We start from the raw sequence: 21,722 nt of genomic DNA on the forward strand, positions 1-21,722 counted from the left end.
CAGAGGCTCTTGATGTAGTTTGCATGAAACTCCATCAAAAACAGCGATCCTTTCTTACAGTAGCAAATGCTCCATTGTTCAGTATCGAATTCATTCAGAAGTTTTCAGACAACACGGATGTAGAAAGTCACACCGCTCGACACAAAAGTATGGAAATTTTCATGAATATTAGCAAAATTATCCAGGAAAACAAGGAAGAAATGTTGTAAATGCGGAAACCAGTATAATAGAGATGAGGTAGCTGTTAATTGGTTTGGATATTTGTTTGACATTTGGTAGTCAATTTAGATAGAATCTTGTCACAGTGCTGATGGTGCTTTTTCAAGTGTACATAAGTACCTGAGTATATTGATAGATTTTATAATGAACTTATTGTACATTTGAAATAAAGTTGTAAGCCAAGACCAGCTAATAAACAGTACTCCTTTCCAAAATAACAATTTTTCTTATAGACGCAACAGCCCTTGAGTGACTTTTTCTAACAGATTTTACTTCAAGAAAAAGACAGTTCACACTCATAAACGTAGACGAAACGCCAGCTTTTTTTAAAAGCACTTGTTTCTGCAGTGTCAAAACATTTTCTGTGAATTGTAGAGTGCAGGAGGGTATTGTCACATCTCCATTTATACTTGTGATACTTATATCAACAGGTTTATCAACAGGACTGCAGCATTTTGTAACTAACGAGTAATGATTTTCACATTTGAATGTTCATATTTTTGTATTGCAGAGACACAGAAGAAACCTTCTCCTGGGCCCTGCTGATGGCCACCCTGACAGCCCTGCCCTGCTGGTGCATGCTGGGATCACGGCTGGAAACATGGGTGGCTGTGGTGCTCAATAGGTAAACAAACATAGCTATAAATCTTCTGCTCCAACACCCCCTAATCCTAACAGTTGGCATGCAGGGCCAGCTAGCATTACCCAGTTTCTTACCCTTCAATAAGCAGGTGATTCCTGCATGTAGAACTGCAGACCAACTTGTTAAACTTGTACTGATGTCCATCTCTCATGATAGCTGTGTAGCTATTGTGGTAACTTTTATGATGGTATTTTTCCCACTGACTCAAACACTAAGAATCTTGTCTGCATCGGCTACCTGTGTACAGTAACCATTTTGATCAAGTTCCTTGAGTGGTCACTAAAGACAAGTTGGGGTAATATGTATGTACTGGTGAGCTTTGGATAACCTGACAATGTGTTTTTGTTGACATGATGTTAGGCGAACATCAGTTCAATATCTCAACATGTGTTTTACATTTCCCCTCCCAGACCTGAATCTGAGATTGAGAGTTTCCTGCAGACAACAGTGTTGTGCACGGTGGTCGGTGCCTGGCTGGGAGCTTTCCCCATCCCTTTAGACTGGGACAGGCCATGGCAGGTAACACTAACAGGGATTTAGACATGTTTAAAGACAACACTCCACCAGTCTCACAACAACATATTCAGACTCTTATCTCTAAACATAGCATCTCCTAAAATACTACTTTGAACTTGTATTTGGCACACTGTGTAATGCTATCAGAAATACCATACAAAAATTGAATGTGCTTTTCTGTTGCCATCACAGGTCTGGCCCATTCCCTGCTCTGTTGGCGCTCTCCTTGGCCACACTGGAGGACTTGTGCTCTCAGCTATACAGGCAAAGAGACACAGACTGGACACAACAAGAAAAATGGTGTGATGGGGACAAGTTAATAACAAAGTTATGCTGTCACCAAGCTCATCTAATCATGCTCAGCCAAGTGTCCTATCACCAGTGTATATTACCTTACTTTACTCAAGTATGTATGAACTATGAACAGTAAAGGACAAGAGTACTACCACACCCTCGGTGTTGCTGATGTCACTGATATATTCCAGGGTTTAGGATCTAGAAACAACATGACCTAGATATGTGGTATGTTTTCATCTGTAGTGACTGGGTACTAAACCATCTGTGAGAAGTAAGTATATGTATAAGCAACACATATAGGAACGGTGTCACAGAAAACTACACGTGTTTCCAATGACATCTTGTTGTTTTCAAGCTTAATTTTATTTAGTTGTTTTCATGTAGCAACCTTGTCAGTGTTGTTATTACTGTACATAAGTCACAATATGTTAAATCAGTGGTCTGTATATAGTACTTCAGGTCCAATGTCCTTTATGTAATGCAATAAATACCTGTAGAAGTGTTACACGCTTTTACATTACTCCTACTGTAGCCAGCTGACACTGCAACAGTAAGCCCCATCCACTGCACACTTGTACAACCAAAATCTCCCAACAAAATACTTCAAATCAAATTCTAGAAAAATAAGTTAGGCTGCTTGTTACATTTTCCAAAATGTTGCATTTTATACTATTACGTTATCTATTATAAATAATTGGTCTGTAGTTGTCAATATTCAGCAACATGTATCTTTCCTTCTCAAAATAAAGGAAACAATGTTTTTGTACTCGTGTCAGCACATATATCATTTTTTAAGTGCAACTCTATTTCTAGCCTAACTTGCAGTCCATGCACTGTATAAGATACATGTATGACACAGAACTCGATATAGCAGCAGCAGCAAAAGAAATTCATACACCAGTGTCTGTCACATACAAATGTACAATGCAAGCCAACTTAGAATTAATACAACTTACAAATCATATGATACATGATTGTTCAAATGTATAGCAGAATGATTTTCATGGTAAAATATAAATTTTTGCAATAAATTATCAGTACATGCACAAAGGATACATGTCAAAAGAAATACATTTAGATTTCATGACATCATCTTACATTTACCAGCCACTGTGTTATATAATTTTGGTTACCCCTACTGTTTACACAAAGTGCTGTCACTAAAGTATAATATAAGTTGTGAGCTTGCTATGTTGTTTCCTTGTGGGCTGCTCTGTGGCGCACTTCCATGTCCTGGTCCTGGACATCACCAGGGTCAATGTCATCAACATGAGGTGCCTAAAGAAGGTATCAACAAATACAAAAAAAAATACAACTCTTCAGTAAAGACACTTACTTTGCAGCAAGACCTGAATTGCACTGACAGCTACAAAATTACAAAATAAAAACTGATGGGACAAAACTACATTTATATACAATTTACCTTCGGAAGGGAACACATATTATTTCCCACCTGATTAAAAGTTTGTATAATGGCACCGGGTTACAAGATAGCAAGTGTTTAAATTACTGTATGTATAACACTACTAACAATCTTCAGCTCAACCAAAGAAAAGTTCAAAACCTTAGACTTTTTAGAGGAAAATTACCTTTTCATCTGCCTCATCTTCATCCTCTGTGTCCCCTAAGATGTCTTTCATCTCTGCATCCTCCTCATCTTCAAATGGGAGTGGATCTAAAGGATGATTGCCAGATGAAGACAACTCATAAACTGTATGGCTTAAATGTTATAGGTTGTACAAAGGTACATGTATATGTTACTGTAACAGTGATTAATCTTCTGGGGGCAAAAATTGCGACTTAATCACTACATGGATCATGCAATCTGATTGGTTACAGAAGGCAATGATCACTGATTGGTGCTGATTAGCCTACCTATTCTGGCAAGAGTAGGGGTAGTTTGTGTGGTGGTAGACATGCCCTGGATACTGGCCTGGACTGTCACATGATGCCCTAAAGCTGGAACGGTCATTGTTTGGTTACACGATGGAATTAAAGATACAGAAATGTAAATTATGCTTAATTTGTAGATTGTACGCCATCTATTTGGTTGCTGCATGGCCATTGCTAATGCCATGCAGCAACCAAAATTGGATTTGATTTTATAATTGGAATATGATGCAAGATACAAAAAGTATGATTTAAACAAAGCACACAATGTGTAAAATATTGTTGTCTATTTATGAAATTCTATGAGCGATGTGCCAAATATTTGGCCACTCAGCCGTCGTCGCCAGTTGAAAAATAGATGTAAAAAGCTTAAAATCCATGGCTTACCCAGTCTTTCCCTGTTTAAAGCCTTGCGAGCATTCCTCCTGCGCTCCTCCATGCTGATTGGTGTTTGCTCCATGTTGACAGTGACCACAAACTCCTCCTCGGGAGCCCAGAAGAAGCGGTACCAGGACAGGAGCACCAGGACAAGGAGGAAACTGAAGACTGTGCCTACACCAATTACAGCAGACAGTACCGGCCAGTAGAACATGAGGTACCTGCACAGAAAAGAGGAAAAACCAATAAATAAACAAATAAAACAGGAAAATTTTTTCAGAGATCTTTATTTTGACAAGGCAAATTGGTTTGTTTGTTTCCCATGCTTTGATTTGAGGATTACTTCCAAAGCACTGGTAGAAAACAATGGCTGAAACAACTTAATAATACCTTTATCATATGATCCTACAACATATCTTGATTTCTCTCTAATGAACATATTAAGACTTGAATGACCTGATTCCCTTGAAGTAAGCGTTAACCCTGAGTACAGCTGAGTACACCTCTATGTTCCTGGTCTGGATCTCCACTACAACTCCAACCGTCGCCTTGTGCTGGGGGAAACAGAGCGGAATACTCACATTTTAATACAGCTCAATCTGTTACTCAAAGTCCACTTGTTTATTTATTGGTTAAATATCTCACAGCAAACTTCAAGGAAGTAATCAAGGCATGTAGATAATTCACATGAAATACAGAACACAAGTGATTTCTGGCATTCACATTTGGATGTATGAATGAGCTTGTGTGTGCAACCAACACTACTGACTGAGCAGGGCTGATGGCCCCTCCACTTGAGAGCTCATCAATGGTAGGACCGATATGAAAAAGATTAATCATGCTAAGAAACCACTTCCTAGATCAATCTCAATGAAAGATACACACAATGCTCAATAAAGGATCTTACAGTTCTGAACTCACTAAAGTTAAGGGGCTGTTTGAAGACACATAAACTTTATAGTTTACACTGAAACATTGAGACATAGTCTATCTTTCTGGAGAGTGTGTCCATCAGACTTACAGCAGGTTCCTGGAACTCTTCAGCCAGCACCACACTCAGCACCTGCTTCTGTTCAGCAGCACCAAACACCAGCAGGGGGGAGTACACCAGCGTGTGCAGCACCTGGAGCAGCGGAGACTTGTACCGCAACATGGTCTGGGGAGAGAGAGCAGGCAGCTGTACTGTGTTCCACTTATACATACCGGTACACTGTAAATACAATCCCACACTATTGCAAACCTTGGTCTCATAGTGGGGCTACAACTTGCAAGAGAACATGATTCTAGGGTGAGATTACAAGAGAATGTGATTCTAGTGTGAGATTACAAGAGAATGTGATTCTAGGGTCAGACCATGGGACCTAGCTTGAAACTATATTGGAACTAATAACTCAACTCCATGTAACTGAATACTCTGAGATGTACCAGGTAATTGGGAAAGTAGTAATCATCAAATCAATGTATACCAGAGTTTTGGCTAACCTATTGTCATCTTCAAAAGGATTATAAATGACCATGATGAGATCACCAAATGAACAACCATGACCAAACACTTAAGGTTACTCTATAGGCACATGATGTCAGCAATTGGTTGAAAGAGCCATGAAGATCAGTTTACATAGTGATGGCTGATTTTTCTGGGTACTAAACATTAGGTACAAATGGTCACATTATCAGGAATATGTAGCAAATTTCAAACCTCAATACCTTGGACAAGCAATCATTGTGTACATGAACTGAACAGTAGACGATTAGCCAAGGATCCATACTTACTGGTCTTGCAGTTTTGTATGAAATCTCCCCATTCACAGTGTAGAAGGTGAGCTCAATAAGGAACATGCCTGCAGAACGAGCTGTAATTTTAGTTCAAGCGATTTTATTTTTCCATGTTGCTAGACTGTAATAAAGTTCCATATAATCAACAGATTACCATGTTGAAAGTACCATTTCACATGTCAAATTTTCAATATACTGGACATGAAATTATCAAACTCATAAAAAATGCCAAACTTTAAGGCCAATATATTCCAAAAGCAGAATATTTAACATCTTTCAGTGCTAACAGGGACAAGCTGGAAGTTGACTGAACTGACCTTGGTTCTGATTAACCGGTGATTCTGGCATCTCCAGGTCCAAACTGATCTCATACACCTGGCCCATGGCAAGGAGCTGTAAAGTGTCAACATTGCATAGATTAGGATGGGTAAGAGGTTTTGTCAACTGTAAGACCTAAAATAACTTCTTTAACAAAATACACATGTAGGATATCATGGCAACTTAACACCTGGGTAAGTTGACCCATAGTCAATCAGGACAACTTGCAGGTCATGCCAATAGGTTAGGGTTAAAGTTAGGTTTACATTAGGGTTGAGTTAGAATTAAAGTTAGTTAGAGTTGAGTTACGGTTAGAGTAAAGCACACTCTTGACAGCGAAACATCTTGGATAATGGAACCAAGTTGTCCTGATCCAATAGGTGCCAGGTTGTGAAGGTGCCAAGTTGTTAAATTTTTACATATAAGCATTGAAAAAGTTCTCAAGATGATCCAGTACAGTTCTTTGCCCTTCTGGACTGGCTTACAGCTATATTGTACAATCTACATTTATGTATTCACCTTTTCTCTAGGATCTCTCCTTGGGTCTCTGGTGAAGGAAACGTTGGCTGATGGGAAGGCGCAGAGTCGTGCCTGCTGTGAGTTGACACTGTCACAGTCGGTACTGTAGTGACATAGTAAATGATGTTATCATTCATTATGCTTTCAGTGCCATTTGCTTGTGTGTTTGTCTCTGTGTTTGTTGACAGCTTTTGCCTTAACTTAATTAAGTATGGTTGGATCCTTATGATAGTTATTTGGTTGGCAGGTAGAGGTCAGAAAAATAAAGGTCAAGTTCATAACAGGGCTACTCTGCTGCTTTCTAAGGTACTGCGGTGGAACTTTTGTTTCGATACTTTGTATTCTGTGTTCTCAACATGCTATGTTCCTGCTTTTTGAGTGGTAGAGCCCAATCACAGAATATTGAAGACAAACTCTAAACATTTAGGGCATCACGTGTCATTGCTCACTTCCAAAAGCTTTATACTAGTAATTAGGCTTTTTTTCTGTCACAGCTGTCAGAACATCCCTTGGGGCTAGATAACATGATGTCAGCTTCCTGTTTTATGTATGCTAAATTTGTGACCTATATCAATTTCCAAGCAGATGTTTCAGTGGATAATTGTAATATTTTCCGACTTATCAGCTTCACTGATATCCCCGTACCTCAAACTGAAGACTGTCAGAATGCCATTCGGCCAGAAAACTTGACAAATTTGTACATGTACCACCAAACATCTGCTTGGAGGTTAACATGCACCACAACACTGCCCCACCTGAATTGTAAGTACACAGGCCGGACATGTGACACGGTCGGCATGTAGGCATAGTAGAAGCTTCCGTACAGGAACACGGAGATCCAGAAGACAAGCAGCAGGAGCAGGAGTAAGATGAAGCCGCGAAGTGCCGTGTACTTAAATTTGATGAGCAGTTTTCCCGAAGCACTCTGCATCCATCGCAAAAACAGGGAGGGATGTTGGATCACCTCCACAGCCGTTGGGCCCGCCATTTCGTCGTGCGTCGCTCTAGCAAACATTTACCTATGTAATACACATCTTCTAGTCTTTGGCTTTATGATGGCACAGGTCGTATCGCCAGGAAAAGGATGAGAAATCGACCGAAACACCTTGTTGGTGAACCACTTCCTAATGGTTCGAATCTCATGCCAATCATGGAATATTTTCCCAGCGTGCACTGCTCAGATCTTCAGGGTCAAAAGTAAATCTCGTCAAATCTCGGGCAGGGCGAGATTCATATTTTCATCTGCAACTAACCTAAATATAAATGTAAGGTTTGACATTTCGCACTACCATAATCATATATTTCCATAGCTATATTAAGGTGAAGTAGATTGGTCTTTGATACGACACTGGCAGATAGAACGACATGGAGTTATATGATCACGTGGCCCGAACGAGACTTCATTCACACTTCAAGTTTTTTCCGGAAGAAAGACCGCCATTTTCCCCACTCCGTAATTCGGACAATTTCAGGGAAATGGTCAGCTAAATTGCAACTTCTTCCCCGGATATACCACGATGGCCACTATGGCAAGGTACGTAACCTCCTCTTGTACCCATGCAACCCGGTCCGGGCGTACTGCTAACTCAGCAAAGTAGGGAAGGAGAAGTGAGTTTTGAAAATGGCGCTCCAAACAAAGCAAAGCGATGTGAGAAATGACTCGGGTTGTGTTTTTGCTTTGTTCCGTGCAGAATGTAAACTTTCGTTATATGAGATATAGGACTGTTCTCAAAATGTACAGAAATGTAGGCGTTCTGTAGTGACCACGCACCCGCTCAGGGCACTACCGACTCAAGGCCATGTGACTCGCTTCGCATGGAAACAACAGCCGCGTCATCGTCAGCAAATAATTATGTGACTCACTGGGAAGTGTTGTTGGTTAGTCTCAAGGTCCCATGGGTGTCGTTTTTCCTATTTTAAAGCCGTAACAATGTCTACCCTGTTAAGCCTGAATTTTTTTGCCAATGAAACCTCTTGTTTTGATTCCTATGTGGTTAGCTTGGCCAAAGCATGGCCAAATGAATGCAGAAGAAAAGAAGCAAAATTATTTGTGCCTCATGTTCCCCTAGTCAACAGCTTGTTACTAGTTATTAACACTAATCACTGGATAGCCATTCCTTTGTGCTAGATAAAAAAATGTAAATGATAATCATAGATTAGTAGAGTAGAGTAATGACATTTAGTTATTTTTATTTTATTTAATTTCATTGTTTAAAATTAAATGCATTATTAGGGCTTTGAAACTCAGTTTTTCCAATTCAGTTTTTACACACAATAAATTTGAATAACACTAGAACGGAGCTAGCTATTGCATATCTAGAGCAAAGATGCAATATCGTTGGGTGGTGAAACTCATTGAAAATCTGAGCGCTGGGAACCCATTATTTCAAATTTTTGGAATGCACATGAACATGGCCGTTGGGTCCTGAACGCTTCCGGAGATATTGTCACTTGATCGAATCAGGTTTCGATTTGCGAGAACGCGTGAATCAGCACTTAGTGACTTCACGCATTCAGAAATCACAGAAAATTGCAGACGGGAAACCATTACTGGCTCAATCCTGTGCTGATTCATTGTAAGGTACAATATATAAAGGGGTCCATGTGCAGCTTGTTTGTGCTTTCTTTATAAGCGCCTTAAGAAACAATGATACAAATGTACCAATTGTCTTATCCAGAATTTTTCCAGTGATTTAGTAACTGATTATAAAAGTTTTTTTCAAGGCCGTCCTACATATATATCTATGAATGGAATGACAGTTGCCATCATCATATTGAGTTCAGTATACACTCTATTTGTGTACAGGGTTGGACAAGTCCTTTGGCCTGATTGCCAAGTTAAAGTGATGATCATGTCCTCCTGTACTGACCCAATTGGGCCAGTGTCATTTTTCCCCCACCTACACCGTTATATGTTTGATGCTACATTTATATGTTAGATGCTGTGTATATTTATTTACACTTTTTTTCTGCAGTGGTAAAGAAGCTGGGGACAGCCAAACCCCCAGGAAGTACCCTGGTATAACATCTCCCATCAGCCTATCAGAACCCACCAAGTTTGACATTGACCTGAATGTGAAGCTGGTGAACACACTCAAGCCTTACAATGTGTTTGACACAGAGGAGGGACTCACGCATAGGTATGTAAGCACTGGAACAAGATAGTCAATGATGTTGCTTTTTTCCCTCCTTACTTGACAGTTATCTTTTATTGGCTGGGGTAGACATTCTTTAAAGTTCACAAGAAAACAGGGAGGGATGTAAGATGTAAGAGATAAACATTGCCTCGTAGTAAAAGTGAAGTATTTTTTTGACAGATACACAAGTAACATCTTAAAGAGTATCAACAACTTATATTAATGACATTTTGCAATATATAGTCATATGTTACCACTTTGTTACAGAATGGTGGTCTTGGGCAAGTTGAACAAACTAGTAAAGGAGTGGATTAAACAAGTCAGTCTAGCCAAGGTAAGTATCGGCTAGTCTCATAACAACTTATTTCATGGCAATTTCATTTATATGTGTGATACTCATTTGCAACATTTATATGTACAGTATTATTGTATCATTCATATGTTCACTTATTTTCTATTGCAGAATATGCCACCTGCAATAGCTGAGACAGTGGGAGGGAAAATCTACACCTTTGGTTCCTACAGGCTGGGTGTCCATGGAGCAGGTGAGGCCATCACAGCTATTCGTTGAATATTCATAGCTGGATGGTGCTGGTTTAACTTAAGAAGGGTACAGAGCCCCCTTTTGTGGGTGAAAGTTCCAGCATTTTCATTTTTCAAATACAAAGTGGTACCATTATCTTGAAGTTAAGAGTAAATCTAATATAGATTTGCCTTCTAAAGAGACAAGCACAAATTCATCAGGAAATCCGTATTTGTGAAAATCAATATCATGGTATAAGGATTACAATATGATGGTGAGCACCATTATACCATTCTTTAGGTTCACACTGTGGTCACTTTGATCTGTAAATGTTTTTATAACAGTTTTCTGGTGTGACCTACAGTTGATTTCCTTAACTTTGTACCAGTTTTTGTTGGATATTTAAAACATTCATTTTTCTGCAGGTGCTGATATTGATACCCTGTGTGTAGCACCTCGTCATGTCGACAGATCAGACTTCTTTTCATCATTCTATGAAATTCTGAAAGACCAGAAGGAAACCACGGATATTAGGGTAAGCTGAGAAGTGTTCTTGTATATGTAATTGTTTTTTTGCCTGTACTAAGTTACTACATCATTGCTAGTATATTACTCTATTGCTAGTATATTACTACATGTATTTAGATATTTGGATATGACACGTCTTGCATTGTATTGTATTGTATTGTATGAGAACAACATTGAGTAAAACGTTTTCGTGCTGTTCTACTGGACTTTAATCGTAATGTATTCCTTTGTTTCAGGGTGTTGAAGAAGCATTTGTTCCTGTCATCAAATTAGACTTTGATGGTGTTGAGGTAAGGTATCATACCGATAATGATATTTATTGATAGGGCTCAAAATACACTTGTGTAGTATGCATAATCATTTTGTGATTGCCAGATTAAAAAGATGCTTGCTCAGCATTAAGTAAGTCTGTCCAGCCCTAACTGAATCATTTCACATTGAGATCTTTTTATTCTTAAGTTTAATTTGCAAGAACCAGATTTTTATCTCCATGCATGGTGTTTTACATATTTCTATCTCTGTCTTAGCTTGATATCCTGTTTGCCCGACTGGCGTTACCTCAAGTCCCCGAGGACCAGGACCTTCGAGAGGAGGTCCTCCTGAAGAACCTGGACCAGAGATGTGTCAGGAGTCTGAATGGTATGTCACAAGGGCAAGTTCTTGTATAGATTCTGTCTTGCTATCAAAGTAATGCACAGCTTTGTTGACTTGCATGGTTGGTGGCAGGACTATAATGAAATTTTATGTGTGTTTGTACACATCATTATCAATATGGAAACTTTGATGAGTCCTGAGTCCTGTGTTGGAATGAAGTAAAATCTGTTTTCACGTGGTGGTAGGATCTTATGATTTGGGGTGCAGTCTGTTTATTTGTTTACATGGCAGGATCTTTATTTGTATATTTGGCTATACCTTGCTGTGAATTGAATTTGTTTTGAAAGAAGAAGCAGTATGTATATATGGTAGGATTCCATCTGTGAATAGTTGAATCAATTCGGCAGCTAAGAGCAATATTCTATTGTTTGAAAGAACTTCAGTATCCATTGGTCGGATGTGATGTTTATTTCTTCCTGTTGACCTGTGTCCTGACAGGCTGTAGGGTCACTGATGAGATGCTCCACCTGGTGCCCAACAGGGAGAACTTCCGCCTGGCTCTCAGGGCTATCAAACTCTGGGCCAAGAGTGAGTACTTGTTAAATGTCCTTGGTTTAAACTGATCTCATGTTTTGAAAAGAATAAAGGATATATTGCTAACAACTGATAGGCAAGACTCTGAGCTGTCCCTCTCTAGCCCAAATGCCAGGCTGTTTCATGCCTGTTGCCCCTAGAGCCAAGAAGGCAGCTCTGGAAACAGTCTGGCATCCAGGCTAGTCCATTCCTGGCTACTAAACCAGCATGTCCAACAAAAAGTCAGGCAACATCAGATAGTATGTCATCAGTGGGGTTGTAATGATCATCGAATGTTAGCACTTACCTGACCAGTTTTATTACACATTCATGTACTTTCCTGTCCCTGTCTTTACTTACAATTTAGCCATGGGAGACATGCAGTCAGGTCTTGTCTAACTTGCATTTACAAATTTGGCTATTACAAAGCGCTAGTTCTTGGGATGGTAACAGTACAAAAAGTACAACTGAACATATTAGTTGAACAGTTGAGAAAACTGCCATATCTACCTACAGGAAGAGGGGTGTACTCCAACGTGCTGGGTTTCCTGGGCGGAGTATCCTGGGCCATGTTGGTGGCCAGGACCTGCCAGCTGTACCCAAACGCCATCGCTTCTACCCTTATCCACAAGTTCTTTCTAGTCTTTTCTAGGTGGTAAGTGTTAACCCCAGACTGTTACAACTTTGTTGGTAAATGTTATATGTTGCAATGTTATGTATTATTTTTTTAGATGAGTGTCAGATGTATCTGCTTTGTGACTATTTCTGGCCCCTGTCACTGCTCGGCACACAGGCAAGGAAGACTAAGCGATGTTCTCTTATTCCAGGGAGTGGCCCCAGCCTGTTTTGCTGAAACAGATTGATGAGAATAATAGACTTGGTTTCCAAGTCTGGGACCCAAGAGTAAGTCAAATTTTCGTCTGAATTTTCCTTTACAGTAGTATCAGGCATCATAAATAGTATTATCCTACAAAAACCCATGATATCTGAGTCAGAAGAAGATTGGATCAAGCAAATCTTACAGATGGAATGATCTCAAACTAAGGGAAAGAAGTATTGTTTTGGGCTTGTCTGTGTGTTTCCAGGAGGTCTTGTTGGGTGCTATAGTTCTTGTTGCTGCAGTGCTGTTTCTCTATTTTCTGCCAGAGGTTGCTTACTTCTGGTAAGGGTACAATGGTCTACCACCAGACGATGATCAGTCCATCACTGATTTTTTTCAAGTTCGTGCCCATGGTCTGTGGTAGCAGAATTAAGCTCAATAAAACTGAACTAAGACAAAATGTGGTGATGTTTTTGTCCCTACCAGACCAATCCCATGGACCGTTTCCACCTGATGCCCATCATCACGCCGGCCTACCCCCAGCAGAACTCCACCTACAACGTCTCCCTGTCCACTCGTGCCATCATGCAGGAGGAGTTCAAGATAGGTCAGGCTCTCCCACCTTCTCTGTTACAGTAGTCACAGTACCATTTATAGGGTTCAAAATACATTTTTCTGCATATCTGTAAAGATAGAGCTATCATTCCAAATCGCCTTTACTTGACAAGTTTTTCCTGCACCACTAAGTTTCTTTAGTAAATTACCCTTCTGTCTATCAAAAACAATGTTTTGCCATTTGATTTCACTCTTTGTAATGCCTTTTTGAGTCTTGTTTTCTGTATTTAAAGATGCTATGATGAAGAATGCTAGGCATTTTTAGTCAATACCAGCCGTATGTCATCCGTGTGTCACCGGCTGCTTTTATCATAGAACAGTGCAGGTTAGGTGCAGGTAGACATGAGAAATACCTGCACAGATCCAGTATTAATACCTGCACAGCTCCTGTTTAATCTTTCCTCGCCAGCATATGCAGGTAGTTTTTTCACCCTGATGTGTTATTGCATCACTGCAGGTCTACAAGTTACCCAAGAGATCTTCGAAGGCAAAGCCACATGGGACAAACTATTTGAACCTGGTAGTTTCTTTGGCAAATACAAGCACTACATCGTTCTCAGCACGTCTGCAACTTCAAAAGAGCATCACCTGGAATGGTAAGCAATTCTGTTTGCTACCCAGAATTCACTTTTTCTCTGGGCAATCTGAAGAGAGGTATCGACCCTGATGTTAAAGTTGCTGAGTACAACAGTGCTTGAACAATTACAATGCCAAAGAGCCACTTTAGTTAAGCTTAATTTTCAGAGAAAACATGATGACAAGGAAAACAGACTTGCAAGTTATAGAAGAATAATGTGTGTCTTTCTTCTGTCTTCTCCAGGGTGGGACTGGTGGAATCCAAGGTGAGGATATTGATAGGTAACCTGGAGAGGACAGCTTACATCGCTCTGGCACATGTCAACCCCAAGCAGTACCCTCCTCTTAACCCCCAGGAGTAAGTACATTGTATCATCAGCCTTCTTTAAAGCCACCTTTTGGTTCTCTGCATTGTTGTTTTGAAGCAGTGGATTGTTCATTCCTTGACAAAGACTGGAGCTGTTCAGTCAAAGATTTTGGGTTAGTCCAATTACAGAAATTACAGTTAAACTTTTCCGGGGTGAAGTATTGTTTATGGTATAGCTTTTGCGTGTGGATGGGAGTGTTTCTGATTCAAAGCAGTATAGGTAAATGCGGCAAAGTTGGCCATTTCTAAATACCTTGTTTGAAATATTTGTGTTATGATGAATAAACATGGCACCATTGTACCAAGCTCACAACGTATCAAAGTTTATATAGACTGAATGTAGTAAGGTATTACTGTATTTACTCTGCAGGGATGTGTTTGTGACCAACTGGTTCATCGGGCTCCAGTTCAATAAGATTGAGGGAGGGAACATCGACCTGACCTTTGAGATCCAGTCCTTCACTGATACGGGTAAGATAGACATCTGTGGGCTTGGGTCGAATCATTTGTAGTGATACATGAAAATGTGATTTTACTGCTGTAGTCAGCATCCCTGGTCAGTCTTTTTGTGTCTCACAAAACACGTCTTGGTGTTTCTTCTGACTCTGAGGAACTTAGATAACATGATGACAAAGACATGGAGGAGTTTGAAATCACTCACTATTGCTGCCTAAGAACCTCCTGAACGTTGATATACAGTCACATGTGTACTAAAGAAGGCTTCTTCATAAGGCCCATCTGTGGCAACTGTGGACAACCTTGGATGGTCCCTTTCGAGTGTTTTCCTTATCATTCACTCAAGCATAAAGAATCCTCCTGGCTACTGTGAACATTTTCTTCTTGAAGTCTGTAGAGTGGTCACATTAGAAAGGCATGACTGTATTTCATGTACAAATGTAATTCTCTGTTTGTTCTTCAGTTCACAGGCAGGCCATATCCAATGGTACCCTGAAGGAAGGGATGAAGATTGAGGCCCGGTCTGTAAGAAGGAAACAGCTGGGAGAGTACCTCCCACCTTCACTCCTCAAGTTCAACAAGAAGAGGTCTCTTCCAGCACAGGTAATACTTTGCATTTTAGCCTCCATTTGTTGTCCACTTAATCAGTCTTTTTGCTATTGTAAGTTTTTGTGGCCATGGAAGTCGAGACAAATTTGAGTCCACAACAAGACTGGATATTGAAGTTTTTCACAACAATGTTTGGGACCACTTTCTCCTCGCAATACCACTTTGTGGGGAGAAAGATAACCCCTGTTATCATTGCTCTGAGGAGGGTATCAAAGGGGCTACAAAAACATGGCAGGTCAGAACAATTTGCGATATGTGAAAGAACTTCAATATCCAAGAAACTGATATCTTGTAATCCCTGATCTGTGTTTGTTCAATGTGATATCTTGTAATCTCTAATTTGTGTTTTTTCAAGGTAATATTTTGTAATATGTTTGTCCAGGGTGAAGAGGCAGGGGAGACCCCACCCAGGAAAAAGATCAGTCTTGATTCCGGGATCAGCCCAGCGTCTACCCCGGGCAGCGCCCAGACCACTCCTGTCACAGTCAGGAAGCTCAGCACCAAAACAGAGGTACGAATCAAGAACCTTCTTTGTCAATTATATGCATAAAAGAAATTTTGTCACTTCCTCAAAAATATCTTTGTTCTGCTGTCTCTATGTTTTATTGAATGAAGAATGATTTCCTCTTGAGTATCATCATTTGTGACATCTGCTTTCGTGCATCCAATTGTTTGATGAAGACTAAATACAACAGCCTGTCAAGGTACTGATGAAGTGCAACTGGATTGTAGTGAGATGATCTTTCCTCACTCCTGTGAAGGTAAAATTTAGTTGCATGTATACCTCTTACCAGCACAGATTTTGGTTTGGTTCTAGAAATTTTGCCCAACTGCTATGTAACTGTTTGTACAGGACACCGACACCCCGCCGCCCACCTCGGCTTCTCCCCCCCTCCCTGAGGCAGAGAGACAACAGGGGACCACCACACCCGAACCTACTGCAAACGGGACACTGGACGACAGTGTCACAGAGGTATGTGTTGATTTCAATTTTACTTTGTACATCCACCAGGAGTATGGGAGTTTTGGGCTTGTCCATTTGTCTGAATTTCTGCAGTGCAGTTTCTGTATGTTCGTATGTCAGCCAGAGTGGGCAGTACAATTTATATATGTTCTGCCACGTCAGATTTTGTCTTGTTCAATAAAGGAATGGTATACATTTTAATACTAATCTCTGATATACTGTATTAGACAAGTATTAAAACAATCCCATCCAAATGTACATAGTCAAGACCCTCATGTTTTGAGCAACCACCTCCAATGATCAGCCATTTTTCTCAGTCCTTAGTGTTTGTTGAGATAAAATTTGATTGAATATGGTTTATATGTTTGAATGTGCTGAACATACATTGTAAGAAGGTGTTGGACAGTTGCAAGTTGATGTTCTGCACAAAGTGCGCAAAACTCTAAAGCATTAATGATTAATCTTGTTCTTTGCAGACCAATGGTTCTGCAGCAGGCACTACAGAAGTAAAGAGGCCACATTCCCCTGACACACCAGACACCACAGCAGACGGCAACACCACACAGTCTCCCCCGCCCGAGGGTTCAGAGGTTAAGGCAGCTGCTGACAAGCAGCTTTCACCTGACAAGCAGGAGGCAAAGGTACCTGAGCATCAGGCATTTATACTCAGGCCATAGTCACACCAAGTAGTTTCTTTGCCTCTCATGTAGTTTGAAGGAAAGGTCTGGCAGGAGACCACATAAAATTGAAGGTTTGAATGAAAACTAGCATCAGTTGTCATCAGTCGTAACACCCAGAAGTGTTGTTGCACTAGTCATACACCATCTATGGAGTATTTTTCAAGATGAACGACTAAGTGTGATATAATGTCAACAGACTTTGTATGTTGTTGAGGTCTAGACCGTTGGTTCAACAGAAATTCACTCCCAAAAATTTTACATTGCATATTCTATCAACATGTTTAAGCTTTATACAAAGGCTTCAGCTGATTGTGCGACAGCTGTTCCTCATGCCACCCTGAGACTGGCTGGTGTGATTTTATGCTGTCGAAGAGAAATGTCAAATTGCCTTCACCCACTGTAGCGGCACTGCCGGTTGCAGGCATCCTGCTGACAATGGACTTGCGGATTTGTACATTACACACACTAGAGTATTGACCAAACCATAGTAACATAGACTGCAAACTAGTACTTGCCATACTTCATGAGTGGCTGTCCATCAGTAACATCACTGTTGATATCTGGAACCAAGTAGTCAAGCTGCTTGGTAAGTTGATTTGTGCAAAGTAGTCAGAATTCATGCAAGTTGAGTTGTTCCTTCAGGATGTGGATACTTCAGTAGACGGCAACGAGCCTGCTCCCAAACGATCACATTCCCCTTCCAATGAAGGACCAGACCAAAAATTACAGAGACAGGTAGGTGCACAGTTAGCCACAGGCATAACTAGGCTTGTATGTTAGTTTTTTGTCAGTCTCACTGAAAGCAATCCAAAATTTCTTTTTTATATCTTTCCTGGTTTGCTTGTAATAGCTGTACATTTTGAGTTGGGTTGAATTTATTTATATCCACAATTAGCCTCATAAGAGGCTATTCTTCGTGTGGTCTACACATTCATATTTACACATTACAATTAAGAACATATAGAAACATACAAAGTAACTATAGAGAGCAAAAGTAACATAATTCCAATTTCCAAAGTTAAAGGTATTCTATCCCAGTAGTTTCATGGCAACTGTAACAAAACATTTGTGTGACTTAGAACCATGCAGCGTTAAGGACAACAAATTTCTTTTAGACACAACTGATCTGGATGAAATCTGTTCAAGACAATAACATTTAAAGTCGAAATGTAGCAGTTCTTGCTAGTGATCTGATTTTTTTATGATACAATATATAGCTGCGGAGGTATGTTGGACTGGCTGATACGAAAGTTCGTGTGAACTGTAGTTTGTCATGTAATTTCTCACCATTGCATTCTCTTCAATGCTGCTTGTGTATGTTGTGTTTTTTTTGTTGGATATTTTGCAGTCTCCATTGACAGTGGAAGAAGATGAAGCAAGTATGAAGAATCCTGCTACACCCCCCAGTATAGACCAAAATAGAGTGCAGGTTGGTTCTCCTTTCAACCATATAGGGAAGAAATAGTTCTGCTTCTTTGACACTGATTGATATTAAATGAAAAGTTCTATAAAAGTATAAGTTAATTTTGTATATTTTGTATGTATGGTACACCAAAAGTGACACAGTATATTTTTTAGCCTGTGCTGTTTTTCCACCACCCCAACTTGCCACCACAAGTCAATTTATACTGTGTACTAGTCTACAGAAAACACCCATACTTTTTCTTTGGCTACATTTGTCATGACAAAAATGACTTATTTCTCCCCACCCTGACTGAGAACTAGAACTACCAAAATGTCGGCAGATAAAAAGAAGAACTTTGTTGTGTTTTACTATCATCCTGGGATGAAACTATTCAGGAACACACTTCTCTTTTTGTAACATTTCCACAGAGGCTTCCGAGTGGCGAGCTTCCCGACATCTCCTCCCCTAGAACGACGACTGCCAACGTCAGCGTGGTGAAGAATTCCATCAAACTCAGGTTGAAATAGGGCTATGGATGGTTTGCGGGGCGGGAATTGAAGAAGAGGGCTCCCATATTGGGACTTTAGGGACTGCCACTGTCAGGTTGGTCAGTGGGACTCATGGCTGGATAGTGTAACCTACCATGCAGGAAAAGCTGGGTAAAATAATGGTCAGTTTTTTTTTCTGCTGAATGGATCACTAGGGGTGAAAGGATTGATTAGGGTATTGTCAATAACCTGTCCTGTGCTAACTTATCATTTTAATTGACTAGACGCGTAGGCACCGTAAATGTTTCGTAATCTTCTCAGTTCGGTCGATGGTGTTTCTGAACTGGAAATGATTATTTGGGGGCACTGTACTTGAGTAGGAGTTCCAGGACATAGGTAGGAGTACTGACAAGTAGAGAGGCAAGACTTGCCTGGAATCTGTACATTTTATGTAGATTAGATTTACACTGTTGTTTTGGTTCATACTAATCCATGTAGTCCTTAATATTTTTAGGTTGATTTTTGTTTTAGATTTTGATGGGTAGTTGTGTACATTCTACAATAGTGATTTCTTACCTTCACACTTCCCCAGGTATTGGCGGATATGTATTTTTGTCCCTTTGTACATTACGTTCATCCTGTGGCTGCATTGTTCTGCTTCGCCTGTATTTTTCCATAGAAACAGCCTGGTAGGAACAAATCCATGGGAATAATGACCGATAGCTGATGGCATTCCTGATATTTATTGGAATATGGCTATTTCTGTAACTGTAAATTCATGTAGAGAAATAAAGGAGCTATTTTTGTTGGTGGTGTACTGTCATTACTGTCACGCACTACACACACCTTTTTTTCGCTTTTTTTCCTCTTTCAAGCAGCCGAAATATCTCAATATAGAAGAGATACACAGAAAGAGAAAGATCTCAGTGTTAACTGAAGCTGTGTAAGATGTGGACAGATGTTTAGGTGGAGTATCAGTTTGATGTTTTGGCCAAGGCACTAGCCAGTTAGATCTACCTTGGCGCCCTTCCACCTTCATGTCATGATATCACTGTACACTTGAGGAAAACGAATCCAGTTTGGGGTAAGTATCACCGTTGCTTGAACCAAAATTGCGAGTTCATCAGCTTTTAACTTTGACGTAGGAAGTGCCTTGGTCCGTCTAGCTAGCTAGGTCTAGGCCTGCATGGGATGCAATTGCATTATTATGAACTGGAAATGTTTTGTGATTTTGGACCATGGCATTTATGTTGAACACTTCTGTTTTCCATTCGACCATATGGTTTTTGTTTGTACATGGTGATCATTTCCGAATAAAAGGCTCTATTTTCAAGCTGTTGTGTCTCAGGCTCATCTTTGCGCATTGTTTTTCTGTCAATACTAAGATTATGTAGAGGAACGTGATATTGATGTTTATATGTGTATCACAGCATGCAAATGTATGTAGTTTTACTTTGAATTGTACCTACGAACTGCACACTCCAATATTTATACCCAAATGGTTACAAGGCAGGAAAATAAGTACAAACAACATTGTTTGTAGACTGCACCATGGATTTACTAGCTTGGCAGACTTCTAAAAGGAGGCTAGGCTTTACTTCACCCTTAAACATGTACCAGTGGTCAGCTGTGCCACTGCTATCTCGTGAAAAAATGTGTTTTCCAAGCAGAGATTTTGATTGGGGAAAATAGTGGCCGGGATTTCTTACAGCAACCGGAAGAAACCATGGCTACTACTCCCTGCCCAAAACCTCTGCTTGGAGAATGGAAGAAGTGGACTTAAAGTGGGGACAGAGAAACGACATGCAGTTGCCTGAAGACCAGGAACCATCTACTTGTTAACCCTCTCTTGGAAGAACCCTGTACCCAAGACAACTAGAGACATCAACCCCCAAAGTGAAATCCTGTATGGCGTACATGGGGAGACGTACAGTAGATATGTCCAAGAAGACAGCAAGGTAATGAGATATGAAAGGTAACATGTATTCACACAATTGGATGAAATTTGGAAGTAGACGTTGCGGAGAACAGCAGCAGTAAACACTTCCTTTTTCATGAGTCTTCAGTGGGCTTACGTTACATGATCACAAGTTGTCATGGTATGATTTGTTAGGTACGTTTCAAAAGCCCATCGCTCTGTCAGGAATGAAACTGTGTCATGATTAGTCTGAGCTCATGTTGATGTACATAAATTGCTCATGTACATAAATTGTTGCTGGAGCGACTGAAAATGGAACTAAACTATACATGTAGGTCGGTGTTTGTTGTCATGTAAACAAAAACTGGTGTGCCATTTCTTGCGCCCATCCGTGCTCATATCATTTTCTTAGTAGTAGGCAACCTTCCGTAAAACACACAGTAGTACCCACCATACTCGTGTAAACCATATATTTAGCGACTTGATCCTTAAAAGGACGATTTGTGCACGTTACGACGTTTTGAAATGGAGACTAAGTAGGAAAATGTTGTCACCTTTCGTCCTTTGGCTTTGTATCCAAAGAGAACAAGGTCATATCCCCCGACTGTAACAACCTGACAGGTATATTAATAAAACTAGTGTCCCCCTACAGGTAAAAGAGGCGTCGAATGTCTATAGGATATTAGTTTCCTTGATATCGGACTTACTATGCGCATGAGTGATTATTGTGGCGTAATAAAGGTTCCTTACTTTGATCTTGCATTCTGACGTTCAAAACAAATGATTTCGAACAATCGTTGTAACAGTCCCACAATTGTTCCCGAATGTTCTTCAAATGTAAATAAAACACCGCACTCGATAAACACAGATAGAGGCTGCGCGCTTTGGATGAGGAGATAAAAAGTACCGAAGA

The 21,722-nt window shown here is 40.2% G+C and overlaps 3 protein-coding genes and 1 non-coding gene across 6 annotated transcripts in view; 3 read left to right on the plus strand and 1 right to left on the minus strand.

Moving 5' to 3' along the window:
* LOC118410164 (phosphatidylinositol-glycan biosynthesis class F protein-like) overlaps positions 1-2,438 on the plus strand; it is a 4,592-nt gene extending 2,154 nt beyond the window's left edge. Inside the window, exons 3-5 of the mRNA XM_035811700.1 lie at positions 731-844; positions 1,273-1,381; positions 1,571-2,438. Coding sequence (XP_035667593.1) covers positions 731-844; positions 1,273-1,381; positions 1,571-1,684 — 337 coding nt within the window. The 3' untranslated portion in view covers positions 1,685-2,438. The remainder of the gene's footprint in view (positions 1-730; positions 845-1,272; positions 1,382-1,570) is intronic.
* On the minus strand, positions 2,020-7,741 carry LOC118410109 (seipin-like). Of its 3 annotated transcripts, none has more exons than XM_035811631.1 (10): positions 7,312-7,741; positions 6,557-6,659; positions 6,037-6,112; positions 5,717-5,784; positions 4,965-5,099; positions 4,400-4,497; positions 3,953-4,164; positions 3,551-3,634; positions 3,265-3,350; positions 2,020-2,953 (listed from the first exon to the last, which is right to left on the minus strand). In XM_035811631.1, the coding sequence occupies exons 1-10, from the start codon at positions 7,569-7,571 to the stop codon at positions 2,864-2,866; spliced, it is 1,212 nt and encodes a 403-aa protein (XP_035667524.1). In that variant the 5' UTR covers positions 7,572-7,741; the 3' UTR covers positions 2,020-2,863. The 3 variants fall into 3 exon arrangements, with proteins under 3 accessions (XP_035667524.1, XP_035667516.1, XP_035667534.1); XM_035811623.1 differs by having other exon boundaries at positions 5,717-5,796; XM_035811641.1 differs by lacking the exon at positions 3,551-3,634 and having other exon boundaries at positions 5,717-5,796.
* Positions 7,742-7,905: 164 nt separating this feature from the next.
* LOC118410046 (poly(A) polymerase beta-like) lies at positions 7,906-20,224 on the plus strand. The gene is made up of 21 exons (XM_035811520.1): positions 7,906-8,090; positions 9,532-9,696; positions 9,961-10,027; positions 10,157-10,238; positions 10,642-10,751; positions 10,981-11,034; positions 11,272-11,383; positions 11,837-11,926; positions 12,428-12,566; positions 12,739-12,814; positions 13,218-13,338; positions 13,804-13,942; positions 14,167-14,280; positions 14,660-14,760; positions 15,209-15,348; positions 15,737-15,865; positions 16,208-16,327; positions 16,795-16,959; positions 17,641-17,733; positions 18,347-18,427; positions 18,832-20,224. The coding sequence occupies exons 1-21, from the start codon at positions 8,074-8,076 to the stop codon at positions 18,928-18,930; spliced, it is 2,214 nt and encodes a 737-aa protein (XP_035667413.1). The 5' UTR covers positions 7,906-8,073; the 3' UTR covers positions 18,931-20,224.
* LOC118431121 lies at positions 17,313-17,457 on the plus strand. Its single transcript, XR_004832931.1, has one exon. It is a non-coding gene; the product is annotated as a small nucleolar RNA SNORA79 (small nucleolar RNA).
* Positions 20,225-21,722: the final 1,498 nt, after the last annotated feature.

This window comes from Branchiostoma floridae, chromosome 1 (assembly GCF_000003815.2).
Source record: "Branchiostoma floridae strain S238N-H82 chromosome 1, Bfl_VNyyK, whole genome shotgun sequence".
Classification (NCBI taxonomy): Eukaryota; Metazoa; Chordata; class Leptocardii; order Amphioxiformes; family Branchiostomatidae; genus Branchiostoma; species Branchiostoma floridae.

Bases quoted from the DNA above. Each gene is read 5' to 3' on its own strand.
- LOC118410109 (XM_035811623.1), bottom strand. From the start codon at position 7,571: ATGTTTGCTAGAGCGACGCACGACGAAATGGCGGGCCCAACGGCTGTG. The intron at 6,660-7,311 runs GTGGGGCAGTGT...ATGTCACTACAG, and splicing joins CCTGTGTACTTACAATTCAG to TACCGACTGTGACAGTGTCA. The intron at 5,100-5,716 runs GTAAGTATGGAT...CTCTCTCCCCAG, and splicing joins CATACAAAACTGCAAGACCA to ACCATGTTGCGGTACAAGTC.
- LOC118410046 (XM_035811520.1), top strand. The intron at 10,239-10,641 runs GTGAGGCCATCA...ATTTTTCTGCAG, and splicing joins GCTGGGTGTCCATGGAGCAG to GTGCTGATATTGATACCCTG. The intron at 11,035-11,271 runs GTAAGGTATCAT...TCTCTGTCTTAG, and splicing joins TAGACTTTGATGGTGTTGAG to CTTGATATCCTGTTTGCCCG.